At 61.4% G+C, this 20,286-nt stretch overlaps 2 protein-coding genes across 3 annotated transcripts; both read right to left on the reverse strand.

The window, feature by feature from the left end:
- Positions 1-270: 270 nt before the first annotated feature.
- ANGPT4 (angiopoietin 4) lies at positions 271-9,702 on the reverse strand. 2 transcript variants are annotated; one of them, XM_071446823.1, is made up of 10 exons: positions 8,902-9,702; positions 4,644-4,799; positions 4,239-4,360; positions 3,709-3,941; positions 3,101-3,216; positions 2,562-2,663; positions 2,317-2,483; positions 1,339-1,469; positions 1,059-1,252; positions 271-960 (listed from the first exon to the last, which is right to left on the reverse strand). In XM_071446823.1, exons 1-9 carry the CDS (start codon positions 9,211-9,213, stop codon positions 1,092-1,094), a joined length of 1,500 nt encoding a protein of 499 aa, XP_071302924.1. In that variant the 5' UTR covers positions 9,214-9,702; the 3' UTR covers positions 271-960; positions 1,059-1,091. The 2 variants fall into 2 exon arrangements, with proteins under 2 accessions (XP_071302924.1, XP_071302923.1); XM_071446822.1 differs by having other exon boundaries at positions 271-1,252.
- Positions 9,703-10,625: 923 nt separating this feature from the next.
- On the reverse strand, positions 10,626-19,139 carry RSPO4 (R-spondin 4). The gene is made up of 5 exons (XM_071446893.1): positions 18,481-19,139; positions 15,402-15,590; positions 14,988-15,131; positions 14,714-14,899; positions 10,626-11,791 (listed from the first exon to the last, which is right to left on the reverse strand). The coding sequence occupies exons 1-5, from the start codon at positions 18,557-18,559 to the stop codon at positions 11,718-11,720; spliced, it is 672 nt and encodes a 223-aa protein (XP_071302994.1). The 5' UTR covers positions 18,560-19,139; the 3' UTR covers positions 10,626-11,717.
- Positions 19,140-20,286: the final 1,147 nt, after the last annotated feature.

A 20,286-nucleotide genomic window follows, 5' to 3' on the forward strand; every position in this document is an offset into this window, starting at 1 on the left:
GATGCAGGCAGACAGCCAGGACAGAAGGAAAACCGGCAGCACCGCCCCCCGTGTTTTCCATTTTTTAATTATTCCCCACTGATGAGCATCTTCTGGAAGCGCCAACAACGTCACGTGCTTTAATCAGCGTTAATTAGCGGGTGCCTCGGGACAGTGATGAGGGCAGGCAGCAGGAGCCCCCCCACTGCTGCGTGCACAGCCGGTGTCGGTGCCAGCACCCACCACCTCTAACCCACAGCCCCCTCCCCACCCACGACCCCCCAGCCCCTTCCTGCCAGTCCTGGGGGCCTGCCAGCCCCTGCCTCTGCAGTGTCTGCTCCCAGAAAGGGCCTTCCAGAACTGGGCCACTGGCCATCCCAGGTCCCCATGGAGGTCCCCAAGGCCACCCCTGCTCTTCCTGTCCTTTCTGAGAGCTGGAGAAACCCAGCTCCATCCCGTGAGGAGCAGTGCCTGTCTGCCATACATGGGGACAGTGGCTCGGGCCATGCTTGGAAGGGGGACAGTCTGTGGCCCTCTGCATGGCTGTGTCTGGATGAAAGGGGAAGGAGGGACCACCAGCCCCCAGGCTTATCAAGATTCCTGTCTCATCCAGCTCCTCTAATCCTGCAGGAAAATGGGATGGTGGAGGATTTATAATATCCAAAACCAGTGAAAAGGCAAAGCCCCCATCATGTCTGGGGTCTCTCTGAATGCACATGGTCCCAGGGATTCTCAGAGCCCCTTCACTGGGAGTGGGGGGGGGGGGGGGGTGTTTGGAGCCCTGTCCCCAAGACAAAACCCTGAGGCCCAGCAGAAATTTGTGGAGAGAAGCTGAGGTGAGATCAGGGGGTTTCCATATTCTGGAGCCCACTTTGGCAGGTCTGGCTTTGTCTCACTCCTGCAGCTCCTGCAGCTCCAGCTCCAGCTCCTTCACCCCTGCCCATGGCTCCTCCAGCATGGCCGTGGTGACACTGCAGACTTCTGAAAAATGGGATAAACAAGAGTAAAAAATAAACTCATGGCAAAGGTTCCCTGCAGCAGCTGGGACATCTTAGCCCCAACCATCCCTTGTCCCAGACTTGTCTGTCAGTGCTGGCACTGCCATGGGCACGTCAGAAGCTGGAGGGTCGGATCATCATGCGGGTGCCCTTCAGGGAGTAGCTGGGCCCCTGGAAGTGGTGCCAGCGGATGCCGTTGAGCTTGCGGATGTTGTTCCGGGCGGGGTAGTAGATGCCGTTGAGGTTGGAGAGGCCACAGGCATCAAACCACCATCCTGTGGGAAGGGAGAAGGGCAGGGAGGTGGCATCGCAGGCTGGCACCCATGGGTGCCGCATGGGGGTGTCCCCCTGCTCCACTCACCTCCTGACAGCATCTGGGCACACTTGCACAGGCAGTTGTCGTTGTCTGCGTCACGAGTGCTGAACTGGGTGCCCTGCAGTGCCAGCCCACTCTGCTGCCCAGCCGTGCCACTGTAGTCCTGCAGTGACAGCCTGTGCCCACGGGACACAGCCACTGTCACTGCTGGCTGCTGGGGGGTCACAGAGCCCCCAGCACTGCTCAGGGGCTGCCATGAGCTGAACACAGCACAGGGATGTGGGCAGAGATCCTGCAGTGCCAGCCTGGCCTCCGGTCCTTGGCCCCCAAGAGTGGGGTTGTGGCATGCTGGGGCAGAGAGCGCCCCCCAAGTCTCCTCCAGTCCTCTTGCTGGGGGTCAGCTCAGTGCATGCATGGCATGGATGCTGCAGGGCATGTCTGGGGTCTGCTTCCACCTCCAGCCCAGCAGTGAAAGGCCCTCAGCTGCTTTCCACCCTCCTGCCCATGACCATGGCAAGCTGAGCATTAGGAGCACAGCATCCCTTCGTGGACATGGACAGCCTCGGGATGCCCAAAATCCATGGGAATGCCTGGTGGCCACAGCTGTGTCACCTCCTTTGCCCAAACAAAGAGCCTCACTGCAAGTGCCCAAGTTGCTTCCACTGGGATGGCAAATCTCACTGCCTTGATGCAATTTTATATATTAAAAATCTACTTCTCAGAAGCCCAGGGAGAGATAAAAGTATCACAGCAATGTGCCTGGCACCTGGCACCATAACTACACCAGGACAACCCAGTGAAGCCCCAGGTGATCCTGCACCTCCCACATCCAGCCCTGCCCCCTGGGCACTGCTGCCCGCAGGGCTTGGGGACAGTCAGAGATGGGGAGTGCTGGGTGGCTGCTCCCACAGGGCTTGGGGACAGTCAGAGATGGGGAGTGCTGGGTGGCTGCTCCCACAGGGCTTGGGGACAGTCAGAGATGGGGAGTGCTGGGTGGCCGTTCCCACAGTGCCTCTCCCCTACCTGTAGAACTGCCGCTCGCTCCCCAGCTGGAATTTCCCGTAGTGGGCATACACCTGGCCGCCCTCCCAGTCCTGCAGCTCCACCCGCAGGGCGTAGGGCACCCGGCTCGTCAGCAGGTGCACGGCCTCATTCCCCAGCCAGTACTCCCCCGACGCGTCCCCAAAGCCCTGTGGAGCAGCAGGGCGGGTGAGTTCAGGGTGCCTGGGGTGCCCCCAGGGTGTCCTCCTCCCCGGCCAGGCACACACCTGCTTGTACTCCCTCCAGCTCCTCTGGAAGCTGAGGCTGCCGTTGGCACGAAGCTGGATGATGGTCCAGCCCCCTCGATCTGTCTCCATGTCACAGAATGCCTGAAAGGGAGAGAGGGACAGCTGGGGGTGGCTTGGAGTGGGTGTCCAGCTGTATTCCTGCCAGGCTGGGCAGCTCAGCATGGGTGCTCTGTGGGTGCTAGAGCTGCCTGAGGGGCTGACGAGGGTGTGCTGTGCCCAGTGCCCGGCTGAGGGGTCTCTCCTCCCTCCATGGCCATGGACAGGGGCTGGGTTCTGGTGCTTATAGGTCAGGGTGCCTAAAATCAGTTTTATGCCCCCATTTGGAAGGCTGTGCCAGCCCTGCTTTCATCCTGTGGGTGCTGCCTTCACCCCTGTGCAGTTCCCAAGGCTGGATGGGGATGGGGTGGGGAAACTGCCCTGGGATGTGCCAGGCAACAGAGGGATTGGTGAGGAGCTGGTGTACCAGGTGGGCAACACTCTGGGGTGGGGCAGGGAAGCCCTCTCTGGGCTGTGCTCACCTTTTTGGGCTCGCTGAGGTTGGCAATGTGCAGGGTGTAGATGCCACTGGCATGGATGCCCGCTCGGCGCACCTCGGCACAGTCCTGGAATTGCTGCTCCTGCCCAGGTGACATGGCTGTGACAGAGGAGACAGTGAGAAGGCAGAAACTGTGATGGCCCTGCAGCCCTGACTGATTTTGCTGCTCTTCCCTCTCCCTCTGGATGCCTTTGTGCTCACAAAGATTATTTTTTTATCTTCTGTGCCATCTCCTGAGGGCTGAGCAAGGCAGCTGTGCCACCAGGGCTGCTGCCAGCCTCACCCCTGGGGGTTTGCCATGGCTGGGAATGGCATCAGGCTATGGACCCCCCCTTGGGGCTCCAAGCTGCTCCTTGGTTGCAGTGAGTGGATAATTTTCTAGTGGAAGGTGTTCCTGCCCATGGCAGGGTGTTGGAATGAGATGAGCTTTAAGATCCCTCCCAAACCCAAACCATTCCACGACTGAACGATTCTATGATTTTTGAGGGGAAGTCACTCAAGCTGAGCAGACCACAGGGGGCACCCTGGCACGCTACTGGGAGGACACGGAGCTTTCCCAGTGCCCCCACTCTGCCCGCACACGCCGCTCACCTCTGCCCTGGGAGACGAGGCGCACCAGGCTCTGGACAGACTGGAGGAGCTGGAGCTGCTGGCGCTGGAGCAGGCTGGTGTTGGCACTGGCAGCCAGCAGCGTCTTTTCCATCTCCTCGATGGTGCCACTCTGCCGGCTCAGCAGCCGCTGCAGCTTCTCCTTCTCTGAGTGGGCCCCCGCCAGCTCCGCCTGCTGCTTCGTTTCCATCTCCAGCACCCGCACCTCCAGGATGCTGGGAGTGGGATGCAGCGGTGACGGGGTGGCAGAGCGGTCCCAGCCTGTCTGCAGGGACCCATAGCTGTCCCCATCCCCTGCTGCACCCCCTGAATTGTACCCTCACTTCTGGGATGTGCCCAGCCAGGGGAACCCAAAGCCCAGTGGCCGTGCTGGGGCTGTGCAACCCCCCAGGGACCACAGCCAGCACCTGGAGGGGTTCAGGCCTCCTCAAGGTGCAGTATGAGGTGGGAGAGACCAGCCTCCCTGTGGGGTCCAAGGGCTGTGGGGGTCCCTGAGCCACCCCAGCCCCTACTTGTTTCTGTTCTGCAGCTTGTGGATCTCATTGGTCTGCAGCAGCAGCTGCTTCTCCAGCTTGGTAGTGGACAGGGAATTCTCCCGGAGCTGCATCTCGATGCGCCACGTCTGATTCAGCACCTGCCTCGGGAGCAGAGGGGACTCTTGGCATCAAGGGCCACACCACACCCCTGGTGTCACTGGGCCAGCCGGTCTCTGGCACACAGCCCTGGGACCTCCACTAGGGGTGCATTAAACCCTGGGTCACCTTGGGGCATCGCTTTTATCTGCAGACAAACCGTGCCACCCACCACATCTTGGGGTGGTGAGGATGTGGGCACACACGAGCCATACCTCTCAGGGTGGGGGGACATGGGGACACATGAGCTGTACCTCTAAGGGTGACGGGGACATGGGGACACACCTGTGCCTCCACGTCGGTGAGCTTGCGGCTCTGCTCGGCGCTGCGGTTCAGGAGGGAGCTGCCCATCTCCAGCATGGCCGCCGTCTGGTTCTGCACCGCCGCCTGCTGCAGCTCGGCCACCTCCGGCTTCACGCTGCTCTGGATGTAGCTCTCCAGCTGTGCAGGGAGGTGAGGGTGCAGGGGGTCATTTGGGCACCTCTTTGGGTTCTGTCTCAGCACCCCAGCTGAGCCTGGCAGCGCCAGGCACAGCCCCCGGGCACAGCCCTGTGTCTCCACAAGGCTTGACCCACCTCGGGGCCCTTGGAATCTTATCAGAGGACAGAGCGAGCTGAGCTGCTGCAGGGGAGGCTCCTCAGGCACTGGCTGCCAAGATTCCTGGGCTGTGGTACCAGCTGGGGCCTGGCATGGGCTTCTGTGTGCCCAGGTGTGCTGGCAAGCCGGGGCTGATGCCCAGCCAGGGTTGCCTGTGCCAAGCAGCCAGGCAGGGAGTGGCTGGCACTGCCATCAGCATCAGCTGCCAGCCCCAACCACCGGGGATACGGAGGGCGAGGGGACACCATCAGCCAGGGAAGGTGGGTGTCCGGCACCCGGTGCTGCTCCACCGCCTGGAAGTGCTCGGGGCTGGGAAGAAGCCGTGGCTGCGAACACAGCTCGGACACAGCTGAGATGACGCTTCCGCTTTCCCAGCCCGCGGGGGAGCCGCCTTTCCCAAAGGCTTTGCTATTTCTGGCGGCCCCGCCATGAGGTTCCCATTGAGCCCCTCCCCAGGGCGATGGCCTCGCTGGGGGCACGGTCCCTCGGCGGGGCCGCAGGCAGCGGAAGGGGCCGCCCACGCTGGGAAAGCAGCCCCTGAGAGCAGGAGGGACGGGGGCTGCCCCGCTCCCTGCATCCCGCAGATGCTGCTTCCCTGCTCGCCCAGACCCTGCTCCCTGCCTGAGCTCCCCATGGTGCAGGCAGAGCCCCACATCCCCCTGCCGTCTTGTGGGGTTGTGGAGCAGAATCAGCAGGGTTGGGATGCTGCTCTCTGGGCAGTGTGGAAAGCAGGCAGTGGTGCCGGGATGTTGTGCACCGTGGTGGGAATGCAGGGCTGCTGGGATGCTTGGCACGGTGGCAGGAAGGCAGCAGTGCTGGGATGTTTGGCACCATGGAATACCATGGCAGGCAGCAGTGCTGGGATGTTTGGCACCATGGAATACCAGGCAAGCAGGCAGCAGTGCTGGGATGGATACTCAGCGTGGGAGTGGGGCCGGCAGTGGGCCAGGGCACAGGGCTCTGCACTTGTTTGGCGTGATGAAATCTCACTGCTCCCTCCTCCTCCTCTGCACCAGGCAGTGGCAAAACCATCACCCCACGGTGAGCATCCGTGTGGGGCAGGAGGGTCTCAGGGCAGGAAGGTCCCAGGGCAGACCATCCCAGCCAGCACTGCCTGCACCCGTTTCCCTGGGGATTTTCCCTCGCAGGAACGTGCTCTCAGGGAGGAAGCAGGGAAAGGTCGGAAAGCCGCGTCTGGAAAACATTTCCCCGAGCTGAGGGATTGCTGGAGAGTTTCCCTTTAACCACGTCGTTAATCTTGTTGCTTCACAGGGCTTGCGGAGGCCTTTTCTCCCTCTCAATCTTGCCTTTTTTTTTTTTTTTTTTTCTAAATAAACATATCTGTGAGCTGAGGGCAGAACATACCCAGAGAAAAGGTCAAGCTGGCATGGGGAAGGCTGAGAGCCCTGGTCTTGGAGCCCTGGATCCTGGCCCCAGCAGCTCCCTGGGAGCTGGAGTGGGGCACAGTGTCCCCAGGCATGTCTGGCATAGGGGACACAAGTGGAGCAGGCTCTGAGCCAAGGACAGGGAATCTGGGAACCCTCCTCCTTCATCTCATGGGTGCTGATGTGAGCTGGGCTCTCCTGGCCTCAGAGACTCATTTCTGCACCATAAGGGCAGAGCTGCTGTGGAAAGGCTGTGGTGCTGTTTTGGTCACCCCAGGAGGAAACTCAGCCACTCACTGTGTCCATGCTGGGATCCCATTGCCCACAGCTGGATCATCCTGTGCTGCCTTCTTGCAGCCACATCCCTCCCCTATGCCCCAGTTCCTATCCTGTCCTGGCATTTCTAAACATTTCACAAGCACCAGCTCAGGAATCCTTGAGTCACAGGTGGGTGGAAAACCCTTCACCTGCTCCCCACACCGCTGCACACATCCCAGGGTGAGCAGCATCAGCCCCTCAGGCACCTCAGAGCTGCCAAAATGCCCCTGACTCACTGGAGACCCCATCCCACCCTGAGTCCCCCCCTAGACCCAGCGGCACCATCAAGTGTTTGTGTTTGAACTAAAATTAATTCCTCCTGAGACAGAAGTGTCCTTGTGTGCTGGGTCCTGGCCATGTCCCCACCAAGGGGTGCTGAGTGGGGAGGGTGCCATGGATGGGGGTCCTGGGGGAGGCCAGTGCTGGAGATGCCTGAAGGAATCTGGGGAACCTCTTGGGTACCAGGAGATCTCCAATTTCTCAGCACCCTGCAGGGCTCCCCATGCCAGGGCAGAGCAGACGGGGATGCAACGTTGTTTACGAGCTGTCCCTGAACCCAATGCCTCTTTTGAGCCCTCATTTGTTTGTTCAGGACTGGAGTCTGACCAAAACAAGCGTTCTTGGGCAGCTCTGCTGAAATTTGGGAAGCTAAGGAACAACAGCAAAAAACATAGCTGCAAGCTGCCTCTAAAAGGAGAGAGCCATGCTGCAGGATGGGATGGGATGGGATGGGATGGGATGGGATGGGATGGGATGGGATGGGATGGATAGAATAGGATGGGGATGGGGAAGAAATGGGGTACTGGCTGCCCAGTGCTCCACTGCCTTGTGCTCCTTGGGGCTGTGGTGAGGGGCATTGCTGCCCACAGCTGCCCAGATGTGCAGTCCCACTTTGCCTGTGGCTGTCTGCACTGGACTGAGCCATGTGCACCTGTGGTGGGACCCTGATCCCCTGCCTTGCCTGGCCATAGAAAAACTGCCCTCATCCCGAGAGGGTACAAAGACACCAGAGCAGAGGGACACCAAGGCAGGGACCCCAGGGCTCATGTGCACCCAGCAGACCCAGCAGGTTCCACAGTCACAGAGATTCAGTGCCACCAGCCAGGTTGTCACTGGCCCTGCTGACCCCTCTGCAACCCTCTGGGCTGGCTTCCAGGAGAGCCACGGTTCAGCGTTTTCCCAGCTCTTGAGGAATTTGTTCTCTAGGATGGCTGAGGGGACAAGGGAGAACATCCTGCACGTCCCTGTCGCCTGCACTGTCCCCCACAGCCAGGGTGGCTACCCAAGCACAGGCCATCCCCAGGACCCCCAGTCAGTGTGTTGGCCCCATCCTGATCCCTGAGTGCTGCACGGGGACATCACCCAGGAAATGGGACTGCAGAGGCACACAGGTCCCATTGCAGCCTGGTGGCACAGCACAGGACAGCCATGTGGCTCTGCTGGGTCAGTGACAGCTGGGCACAAGCTGCTTCCCCTCTTATCAGTGCAGGTACCCAGTGTTCCTGGCACGGGCTGTGGGGTTCAGGACCCCCAGGGATGTGTCCCTTGGGATGAGCTATTCCTGGGTCTGACGCAGGCAGCCACACTCAGCTGGTGGGGGCTCCAGGAAGGAAATGCTGCTTCCTGCCTCAGGCACTGGGGACAGGGCGAGCCAGTGGGGGCTGGGGGTGGCAACCCTGTGGGTACACAGCCCCTCTGGGGTGGCACCCCACTGCTCCCACCGTGGAGCCATGGATCCCTCACAAAGTCTCACCAAGTGCTGGGAGCTTTTGCAAAGCCTGTAGGAGGGAAAATGATGAAGCTGCAGAGATTTTGGTGGCCCCTGCCCTTGGGACCCTCTCCCTGTCACTGGCCAAACCCTTTCCCAGTCTCCTCGCCCAGAACTTGGAATGCTGATCCCCGAGGGATGCTTGGCACAGCTAACCCAGCCAGGGCAATGAGGAGTCCTATGGCAAGGATGGACAGGGAATACAGCCTCAATGGGGAGTGCTCTGGGTGAGTGATCTGCAGCACCCAGGAGCTGCAGCACCCGCAGAACCCACAGCAAGCATGCCCTCCATGCAGGCAGTGCTTGATGCCAGCTGCACACCTGCAGAGAAACGCTGACCTGGATGCTCAGGTGGGCACAGGCCCCAGTGCCCAAGCTGTGCCACAGGGATGCTGCACGAGTGGGTGCTGCACACAGATCCCTGCCCACAGTGCCGCTCTGCTTGTCCCCCCGCACCCTCCATCCTACACCGTACCTTCAGCAGCCACTGGGTGCTGTTCTCCAGGATCCTCTCCAGGTGCCGCAGGCGCTGGGCAGCCCCGGCGCTGCCGGCCGGCGAGTCCCGCTGGAGCAGCACGTTGGCGGGCCCGGGGGCAGGGCCGGGGGCGGCGGGGCAGGGCAGGGGGTCGGCCTCGGGCAGCACGAAGGTGTAGCTGCAGTGGCCGTGCTGCACGCGGTGGTAGCGCCGGCGGCCGCCGCCCTCCAGAGCCCGGCGCTGGGCTCCGGCAGCGCACAGAGCCGTCGTGGCACAGGTCAGGGCCACCAGGCCCAGGCTGAGCCCCCGCATGGCCCTCGTGGGGTCCCCCCGAGGCCGGGGTGACACGGCCGGGGATGCTCCGGCAGCCCGGTCCGTGCCGGGTGGGTCAGTGGGCGCTCGCCGCCGTCTCCGACCGCGGCGATTTCGGCATTTCCTCCCTCTGAGCCGGCGCTGGCCGCCCCGGCCTTTTATCGCCAGCCCTCGCAGGGGGAGAGGGGAGGAAAAAAAAAAAAAAAAAAGAAAAACAAAGGAAAAAATCTGTTTAAAAACAATACTTCTATCTTTTTTCTTTCCTCTGGGTCCACTGCGGGGAGATCAAGTTTCACACGTGATCTATAAATGTCTCTCTCTCTCTCTCTCACACACACACACACACACACACACACACACTCACAGTCGCACACGCAGCCCCCGTCCCTCCCCCGGGCGGTCTCTGCACAACTCATCGCACGTCCCGGGGTGGATGGACAGCGCCACGGCAGCACCGAGCCCTCCCAGACCCGGCCCTGCACCCCCCGAGTCCCCCCGATCACCACACCCAGGCACCCCCGTCCCAGGCAGCGCGGCTCCCTCCCGAGCCCCGGCTATTTATAATGCCAGCGGGAGCCAGGCCTGCATTTCGCTGCTCTGGCCATGGGATCAGCCCGTGGGGACCAGCAGGAGGGAGGGCTGTCCCAGGCAGGGCTTGGCAGGACACAGCCAGACTGTGCACGGAGCTCGGCGTGCCCAGATCCAGGCTGGGTCTGTCGGGGGCTGATGGCTCCGACCACAACCGGGGGTCACCACGTCTGGCAGCCCAGGGACTGGGATGGGATCTGGGCTGTGTCCCCCACGAGGAGACAATCCCGGTGGTGGGGACAGGCTGCCAAGGGGATGTCCAAGCATCTTAGCAGAGGGGGATTTTCTCCAACACCCAGAAAAAAACCCCTGGTGGTTCCCAATCCTGTGGAATGGCAGTCCCAGTGTCACACTTGCCGCTTCCCCCACTGCTGGCTCAGGCAATGAGCGATGCTCATTAAAAATTTGAACTAAAATCTTTCCCCAGAACCCCAGTGCTGGGGCGGGGGGCAGGGCAGGGTGTCCCCCCACAGGGACCCGGGCTGCAGAGCTGTGGAATACGGGATTGCACCATGGCCATGGCCAGCATCCCAAACCCCCTCCGGCAGCAACTCGTGGGAACGGGGAAAACAGGGACGCAGGAGCGATGCCGGGGGTTTAATCCATTTATTTGTCATGAAGCGATCGGAGGCGATGCTCCGGCAGCTTTGTGCCGGCTCTGGGGCTGGCTCGGTGCTGACACCCAGCGCTCCCGTCCTGAAGGGTCCGCGCAGCCCCCGCAGCCCCGACACCCCCGGCCAGCCCCGGCCTCCCCCTGCTCCTGCTCAGGGTAGGGACGGGGAGTTCGCACCCCGGCAATCCCCAAACGCAGAGCTGCCTGCGGCTGGACAGCGATTGAAGCACGCACACCGTGCATATCCCGACAGAGCCCTCTGTGCCTGGGGCACACAGCGCGGCAGGGACGGACAGACTGGCATGCCTGGGCTCGGCACCCCACGGTCACAGCCCCGGTGATGGCTGGGACGGTTTTGCAGCGCTGCTTCCAGCACATCCCAGTTTGGGGACACAGGATGCAGCAGCATCCCCTGCCTGGGCTTGTACTCACACTGTGCCTGTCCCCGTCCTAGACTGAATACAGACACGGTCACCCCAAATTCCTGTGCCCTCATCCAGCTGGAGAGAAGCTCTTTGAACCTCTCTGTGAGCCTGAGGATGGCAGGATTTGGCCCGTGAGGGTGCTGAGTGCTGGATTGGCATGATCCTAGGAAGGATTGTCAGTCTGGAGGTCCAGCTGCCCTCCGAGCCCCAGGAGAGCAGGATTTGGCCCTTGGTTGTGCCAGTGGGGATGTTGAGGACCCAGCTGGGCTGCTGTGAGCAATGGCACAGTCCTCAGTGGGGTCCCAATCCCAGGAGTCCTGCTGCTTCCCATGCCTGTGGCTGAGGATGGAGGACACCATCCAGCACCTGGAGCAGCTCAGTGGTGCACTGTGCCCCCCAGCACTCCCAAAATCTGGACCCCATGGAGCCAGGGCATCTCCCAGCCCCGGGGAACACTATTGAGGCAGGCATCAGCTTCATTAGCAGGGTCCAACCCCAGTCTAACCCCATCCCACCCGTCTGGAGGAAGGCATGGAGCAGGCTATGGGAGAGGGAAGACCAGAGGAATAAAGGAGCCACCCCCTCCCCAAGCCCTAGGGCTTTGCTTTGGACATTGCAAATTAGATTTTCTGGAAAGGAAATGTTTTACAGGCCATAAATTGTTTCAGAAGAAAAGGGGAATGGGGGGGCAGAGAAAATTGTGCAATTTTTTTTTTTTTTTTTTTTTTTTTTTTTTTTTTTTTTTTTTTTTTTTTTTTTTTTTTTTTTTTTTTTTTTTTCCTGTGGATGGAAAATCAGGGGTGATGTGGCTGGAGCACCGTGGCAGGAGTTGGCTGGGAGCTCCTGCCATGGTGCCCCAGCTCCCGTGCTGGTGCCCGCTAGGTGCCCGTGTGCCTTTCTGTCTTCGGCTTCTTCTGTCGCTTCTTGCCTTTATTTTTGGGTTCGGTTTTCTCTACAACAGAAAAAGGAGAAGAAAAGGAGTGCTCGCTCATTGGCCAGGCAACCTGACCTGACCTGAGCCCCATCCATGGGATGCTGATCCCATATCCTCCCTCAAGGTGTTTGTGCTGGACCCAGGTTCTGATTCTGGGGACCCCAGAGCCCTCTCCCAGGCATGAAACAGCAGTGGGGGTGTGTGGGGGGTCTGGGTGTGCTGATGGCATGGGCACGGGACACTGGCATGTTGTCCCCACATCTCCCATGGCTGGACTCTCAGTCCTGGTACCCCAAAATCCCTAGGAATGGGGTGTGGCAGCTCAACCCAGGAGGAAGCTGCCTGGAGACACCCCAGCTCCTCTCTGAGCAAGGACTGTGGGTGCTGGAGAGGGGCAGTGGCTGCACCAACACCCCACAGCCATGGCACAGCCGTGCTCAGCTCTGCCATGCTTGGGGAACCTGCCCTCCACCGTGGGAGGAGACAGCCCCTGGTGGGATTTGGGCATGCTGGGGAGCAAGGTGGCTTTGGAGTGCATCCTTGCACAGCTGCTAATTCTCTCTCCCTGTGGATGTCCTCCACGTGTGCATGGTCCCCATCGCAGTGGCATGACCAGGTGGAGCCTGGCTGCATCCCAGGTCAACCCACTGCCAGCTTTCCAGGGTCAGGCTGTTGGGATCCAAACCTTTGCTCACCCTGAGAAGCTGCCACACACCCTCCAGCTGGCTGAGGTGTTGGTGCTGAGACACCAAAGAAAGAGGGATTCAGGATAAACCCTGCTGTGCCATGGGCTCCACTGGGAGGGGGTGTCCATGCTACGGATCAGAAACTGGGCAGCTCTGTGGGTCCTTGTCCTCTCAACCCACTCCAGTTCGGTGTTGTGAGGGGCACAAGGGACCATGACTGTCCCTGGTGCTGCGTGTGCCAGCACTGTTGTCCCCAGTCCCTTCTGAGGGCTCCAGTTCTTGTCCTGGCTGGCTCTGAAGCCCTGTTTCTCGGCTCTGATCTCCAGACAGCTGCCACCCACAAAGGAGAGGGCACGGCACGCACGCCAAGCGTCTGGAGACAGACACCCAAGGCAGATTTACAGCAGCGCGAGGGGTTTGTGCCACGGCCAAGCGCGGCAGCTTTTCCCTTCCAGCCGCCTGGATGGCTCAGAAGTGGTGGCACAAATCTCTCATCACACGGTCGGGTTCGGCCGCCTGCCCTGGCTCGCCTGGGCTGGGGGTGCCTCAGATGCATCAAGTGAACTCCTCGTCCTCCTCCAGCATCTGGATCCCATAACCCAGCACTTGGCCAGGCGGGCAGGAGCCTGGGAGCGAGGGCAGAGACACGCTCTGCCGTGGCAGGGACTGCAAACAGCCTGCCCAGGAGAGGGGGACATGGAGGGGCTGCTCTCTCCTGAGGGGGTTGCTTGGGGGACACTCATGGGATTCCTTCTGCTGGGCAGGGGACAGGCCTGTCTCTGAAGCTGATCCCAGAGAGCAGCCTGAAGAGTAGAGTCCTGCCAGTCCCTGAGCCCACCACTGTAACCCCATGGCTTCCAGCTTGCAGGAGCACAGGCAGAGGCAGAAGGCCAAGCATTTTTCTGGGGTGCCAGTGCCTTCCCAGTAACTTCACAAGACGAGATGTCCCTGAAACAGAGGCACAGCAGTTCCTGCCAGTGGGACCCACTGTGTGCTAGGCAGGGCAGGGCATGGGCACGGTGCTCCAGGACACAGTGCTCTGGAGCAGCCTGTCCTCCCACACTAAATTTCTTGCATCAAACTGTCACCAGCTCTGCGGGTCTGGGTCTGCCACACACCAGCAGGGAGGAGAACATCCTCAAAATCGAAGCCACCTGGCACCCCAAAGACGTGAGCTGAGACCTGGGTGGGGAAGGGAATCAGCTCCTCTGTACTGTCAGCAGGAAAATATTACTTATGATTGATGCTGCTGGGATGAAACCTCTCTCCTGGCTCCGTGGCCCTCGCCCAGCACACACGTCCTCTGCTGCTGCCCCCCTTCTTCACCCTTTTTCTCTCCCCCCATCCAGTGCTGTCCTCCCTGATCCCTGCCACGCTGGCGGTGCCGGCCAGCTCATCCCAGGGCTCAGCGATCCCGCAGCTCCGAACCGCAACCCTGGCTGGCTCAGATCTGCTGCCAGGCACTTCACTTCGGTATCTCATGCATCCCCCTTTCTGCCAGTTATTAAGTGGAGATTTATTAGGGTAGCTTCAGTCCAGGCGCCTGCATCCAAAAATGACATCAGCCCCGTCCTGGTTCCCACCGCCAGCCCTGCACCCGTGCACGCACCGCCCGGACAGACCCTGCAGCGGGTCTGCTGTGGGAAAGGTGGGGGGAGCCCTGAGCCAGGGAGCCCCCAGCCTGGGAATGAGGTGGGGGGAAGTGCAGGAGCATGAGTGAACATCTGGCCAGATGAGCCACAGAGGGGCACTGTGCCCTGGGGTGTCCCAAAACTTTGGCCATCAGAAATCCCCTGGGTGATGCCCTCCTGCTCCACGAGCGTTCCAGCTTTTAGGGAACTCAGAGGTTTTTGCAGGAACCTCCCTTGTGTGTCTCAACCCTCCTTACCCACCCACAGCTGCAGCACAGAAAGCCTCCCTTCACGTCGTGGCAGGATGGGAGCTGGAGCTTGGCAGCCTCATCCCACGGCGGTTCGTGCCAGTGCCCAGCCCAGCCCAGTCCAGCATGGAAGGGGACACTGGCTCGTCCCAGGCAGTCTCGGGGACTGCCAGGTGGGAGCAGCCAGCCCTAGGGCTGCTCAGCACATGTGCCTGAGATGACGGCTTTACCCAGAGTTTCAAAATGCTTGGGAGATGACAGCATGGTTCGCCGGCCACTGCCAAACCCCCGCTGCCACCGTCCTCCTGCAGCGCCCCTCGGGCTCACTTTGGAGGGACGCGAAGCTGTCCCCAGCCCCGGCGGCGCGGTGCTCACCTCCCGGGCAGTGCTTCTTCATGCGGCACCTCCTGGTCTCCAGCAGCGCGGGGCAGGCAGTCCCTTCCTCCCGGGCAGCCTCCGGCACCTCCCGCACCCGCGTCTCCACACCCCACTTGCAGCCGCAGGTGCGGCTCTCGTGGGTGCAGGCGCTCCACTCGCTCCACGGGCCCGGCTCGCACGTCTCTGCAGGGACAGACACAGCAGGGATCGGTGACCCCTCGGAGCAGGCACGTCCCCGGGGACGGCGGGCACGGGTGCGAGCGCTGCTTACCTTGGCACTCGCGGGTGCCGGGCTGTGCCGCGGTGCCGGGGGGACACTGCCGGAAGCACTGGCCCTTGTACAGGTAAAACTTGTCCTTGCACTTCATGCAGAAGTCTCTGCTGAAGCAGCTCTCGCAGCTGGGCGACCTGCACTCTGCCGGGAGGGACGGCCGGTCAGCGGCACCGCCCGGGGCACCCCCGGCACCCACCGGGCACCCAAAACCTGCGGGGTCCAGGCTGCGGCTCTGGGCAAAGGAAAAGGGGACGAACCCCCCCAACCCGGCTGCCCCTGGATTCAGCGCCACCAGGAATGCTGTGGGAAATGAAGCCACTGCCCTTCCCGCAGCACTGGGACCCGCAGGGTGCCGAGGGGAGCAGGGGGCACTAGCAGGAGCAGGGGGACCCCGGCTGGATCGGGACGTACTTGTGCATCTGTTGACCTCCAGACCCCGCACACCAAAGTAGCCCGGGGGACAGGTGTGGACACACATCCCGTACTGGCGGATGCCGTCCCTCCAGATCAGCAGGAAGAGCCGGTGGTGGCAGGTGATGCAGCCGTTGTCCTCAGAGCACAGGACGCAGCCCGTGCAGTTCTCCAGCAGGCCAGCACTCGCTGCGGGGACAAACGGAGGAGAGGGGCTGTGAAACAGGTGCTGAGGGGGGCCCCAGCCCCGTGGCTTCTCTCTGACACACCAGGAGGACAGCGCTGTCCTGCGTCCCTGCAAATGCCACCCCACCTCTCTCTGCTCCTCAAATCCCCACCCCTGTCCACGCTGCAGCAAAGGGACACGTGGAGCCATCGCTCCCCGCTGGGTCAGCACTGATGGCCTCCAGCTCTCCAAGATCCAGACTGAGGGTTTGCACCGTGCCCAGCACTGCCCATGGGTGACAGTCTGAGCCACACCCCAAGCCAGCCTTGCCCATCCCGTGGGAAGTGGAACAACCACTGGGTCAGCGGGTAGAAATATGATCTGACCTGGATTAATCAGTTGATGCCTCTTGAGTGTCAGAGGACAAAGGGCATTTTGGATGCACTCAAGAGGAGCTGAGAAAAGAATCTGTCTGTTTGCTCAAGAGGCTCTGCTGCCTCCCTGGCTGCCTGTGCTGTACTCCCGGGCTGTGGGAGGGTGACTGACCCCAGGGTGGGTGACCTCTGTTCCCAGGGACAAGGACAGGGTGCCAACATCCACCAGGCCTCAGAGACACCGCCAACTGCTCCTGCTCTCTGAGCCCACAGAAAAACCACAAAAGGGGGCACTGAACTCCTGCATGCAGGCATCCACCACCTTCACCATGACCCTTTGTTGGGAGCTGTTTGGCTCTGGCACCACAGCCTGAGTACCAGTGACCGAGCCAGAAGCCCTGTTACAGCATGCTTAGGACCTGGGCTCTATGGAACCACAGAATCACAGAATGGTTTGGGTTGGAAGAGACCTTCAAGACCATCTTAAGCCCCCTGCCATGGGCAGGGACACCTTCCACTAGACAAGGTTGCTACAAGCCTGAGCCACCTGCTGAGTGCTGCCCAGCACAGACATAGACTCAGCCCTGGCAGCACTGCCTGGCGCTGGTCCATCTGACCCCAGAAGCTGCACCAGAAGGGTCCCATGGCTGTGGGGCTGGGGCAGAGGTGCTGGGAAGCCGGGGGGATGCTGGCAGAGGATTCTGTCAGACAATGATGGTGGGCAATGCCTCACCACCTCAGCCCCGTGTGCTGGTCCCTGGCACGAGCCAGTCCATGGTGCTGGGGTGCCATGCAGCTGTCCCCAGGCTGGCTCATGCCAGTCCCTTCTCTGGGGCACACTGTCTGGGATGGCAGCACTGCCAGGAGCCCTCATTAGAGCTGCATCTGCTGGGAGCACTAACGAAGCACCTTGGATCCATTAAGTTGTTATGGTCTCCGTTACATATTTACCAAATGCTGACAACATTTGTGTTCCTGGCTGCAGCTGGAGTGGCTTCCCTGGAGACCCGTGGATTTACAAGCCTCTTTCCCTTCCCTAATTCTTTTTGATATTTAGGGGGTTTTTTGCTGCTCTCCTTCCACCTCCAGCCAGGGCAAAGAAGGTGGGGAGCCCTGGATGGGCGCTGGGGTCTCCTTTCTCTCCCTGGTTTTGGAAACAACCACATGGTATGGAGCTGGGAGAAGTGGGGAGTCCTCCTCCACCCCACAGTGCTGCTGGCATGGCACACACGTCTCTGCCACCAAGAGTGACACTGGGAGCCAGCACAGAGAACACCAGAATGTGGCTCACTCCAAAACCATGGGCTTGGGGATTAGGAACAAGAGGGGCTCATCTCCTCCTGTCCAGTGGTGATGGCAGAGAGCAGGGCTGAGCTGGGATGGGCGCTGGGCACGGGGCACAGTGGGTACCTGGGTTTGCTGGACATGAGTGTGACACCCCCCATCTCTGCCCACCCTATGCCCAGTCCTGCTGGGAACCATGAGTCCCTGGGCCACTGGACTGCCCAGACCAGAGCTGCCAGTGGCAGTAGGGAGGCTTTGGGGTGTTCCAGCATCTTTCGTTGCTCCTGGACCCTGTGCTGGCTTTTCTGTGCAGGTTATCCCAGGGTATATAACATGTCTGGGGTGTGAAGCCACAGCCAGACCCCCAGGCTGCCAAGACCTGAGGCCTTTGGAGCATTGTGCTACCCAGCATCAAGCAGTGGTTGCTGGAGCCCCTCGTGGTGCTTGGCTGTTTCCCATCAGGGGTGTTTTGGCCACCAGCCTGGCCACCCACATCATCACCCACACCTACTGCCTCCGCATGCCTTTAACATGGAAGGACTTCAAGGGAAGTTGGTCCTCGCAGGTCCTGCCCCTACCCTGGCACATGTTGGCCCCAAAACAAAGGCGTTCCTGGCACAGAGCTGAGAACCAGCCCTGGACCCACTGCACACAGCCAGCTGGCACTGCCTGGCACTGCCCAGTGAGGGGACATGAGCCAGTGCCCAATGGAGGGGGCACATGCCTTGCACAGCCCCAGCACACCCTGCCCTTGCCCAGGCACTGAGCAGGGGCTCAGCTGATGCCTCTTCCTGAGGAAAGGATGGGGCAGGGGACAGGCAGTGCCTGCCGTGGCTCTGAGCATCCTTCCAGGTTTTACTCCTAAGGCACTTAGTGTGCTATGCAGAGAAGGGAAATATCAGAAAATCAGCCCATTTTGTGCTATCCCCACTGTGTCTGGCTCTGCTGGGGTTTTCAGAGCTGGTCCCAGTGCCAGCCAGTGTCCCTTGTCCCCAAAGGCAGGGCTGGCACCGGGCAGGCAGGGCTATGGGGCTGCACTCTGCATCTTCCTACACTGCCAAGCCAGCCCCGTGCCATACACCCAGAGGGGAGCACAGACAGTCCCCAGAGGGCTCAAGGTGAGGGGTTGGGGGTGTGCTGGTGGCTGGCACCTCCAGCCCTGGTTCACGGCTCCTTCCTGGCAGGACAGGCAGCCTGGTGTCCCAAAGCCACCCCGCAGGAGCCGAGCGGGACGAGCGCGCTGCGCACACCGTACCTTGCTTCTTCCACCGGTTCTGCGTGAGCATTTCCATGGAGCTGATGAATAACAGCAACATGAATATTATCCACTGCATCTGGGCAGGAGTGGTGTCGGACAGGGGAGGAATCAAATCATCCAAGCGGCTGGAGGGCTCGGCTCCTGCCAGAGCCGGTGAGGGGTGGTGGGAGGGCGACGAGCGGCTCCGGGCTCACACCATCCCAACCCGAGCTTCGGACACACAGCCACACTCCAGGGCAGCTTGAGCCGGCGACAGTGGGGCAGGCTGGGGCTGTCAGGCCCGAGGAGTGCTCATGGTGACGGGGAAGTGCTGGCTGCTCCAGGGAGCTCTGCCTTTATAGTCAGTGTCAGCCCCCTCTCCTCACCCTCCCTTTCAAAATAATAATAATCCTAAAAAAAAAAAGTAAAAAATCCCCCAGCAGCAACAAAGCGACTGGCAAACGCCCTGGCTGGATCCCCCCGGAGCACTCCAGCCACCACCTCGGCTGGGAACCGTCCCGCCGTCCCGCCGCGGTCCGTCTGTCCCGCTGCCATCCCAGCGCCGGGGTCACAGCGGAGCCCCCTGCGATTTTGGGGGGGTGGAGCCAGGAGGGTGACGCTGCCTGCGCCGGCCCCCCCGGCTCAGCCCCCAAACTCAGCCCCCCCAACTCAGCCCCCCCCGGCTCAGCCCCCAAACTCAGCCCCCCCAACTCAGCCCCCCCCGGCTCAGCCCCCAAACTCAGCCCCCAAACTCAGCCCCCCAGTTCAGCCCCCTCCACTCAGCCCCCCCCCCAGCTCAGCCCCCTCAACTCAGCCCCCTCAGCTCAGCCCCCCGCTCCGAGCCCCCCCAGCTCAGCCCCCCGGCTCATCCCCCCGCTCCGAGCCCCCGCAGGGCTGGGGGGGCCAGGGACAGCCCCCCCCGGGCAGGGCTGAGCCCCCCGGTCGCCGGGAGCCGTGCTGGGTCTCCGGCAGCTCCGGCGGCGGCTGCGGGTCTGCCCCGGCTGTCCCCAGGATCGCAGCTGACTCTGATTTTCCGAGCGCTTCTTAACTCACCTCCCTCCGAGCTGCGGGAGCGAAGCTGAGCCGAGCCGAGCTGTGCCGAGCTGTTCCAAGCCAAGACGAGCTCACTGCGCTGTTCTGGGCACTCATGCGGCTGTCCACACCCCTTGTTGCACACTGTGCTCCCCAAAACCCACCCTAGGGGCTGTGCTTGAAGTGGGGTGCAGGACAGGAGGGGGACACCTCACTCACCAGGTACCCAGGTGACCCTACAGGCACAGGTCCCCATCATGCTCGTGCCATCATTCCAACCCTGTGCCAGGAGCTGTCCCCTGGAACAGCCTGGTGACCTCCCAGCCAGGGCTCCAAGGCCACTGGCTGCCAGTGACAACCCCAGCGACAGTACATTCACTCCTGTCATCACCATGTGCTAACCAGCACATGGTGCCCCTCTCCTCCCGCCAGAGGGGGCACAGAGAGACTTTCTGGGCACACAGGAACCCCCTGAGCACCCTGGGGCAGATCATCATCCACCTGCTCATCCCACACGCCAGAGAGCTGCAGGGCTCCTCTCCACCGGGAATGCTCTGGGCCTGCATTGCCTGGCCTGGGGGTGCTGAGAGCCACCAAACTCCTTGCACCAGAGGGGACCACCCACAGGGCTGCAGTGGATGTGTCCATCTGTGTCCTGGGGTGTCCAGCCATGCCTGGGACAGTACATTGGGGTTAATCTTCTCTCTACCCTCCAATTTCTCCCTTCTGTTTCGCTTCTCTCCCCCAGCCCCCCCTGAACCTCTCTCCCACCCCTCCCATCCAGCACTGCTG

This window comes from Agelaius tricolor, unplaced genomic scaffold (genome assembly GCF_023055355.1).
Source record: "Agelaius tricolor isolate 1412-34295 unplaced genomic scaffold, bAgeTri1.0.p SCAF_23, whole genome shotgun sequence".
Lineage (NCBI taxonomy): Eukaryota > Metazoa > Chordata > Aves > Passeriformes > Icteridae > Agelaius > Agelaius tricolor.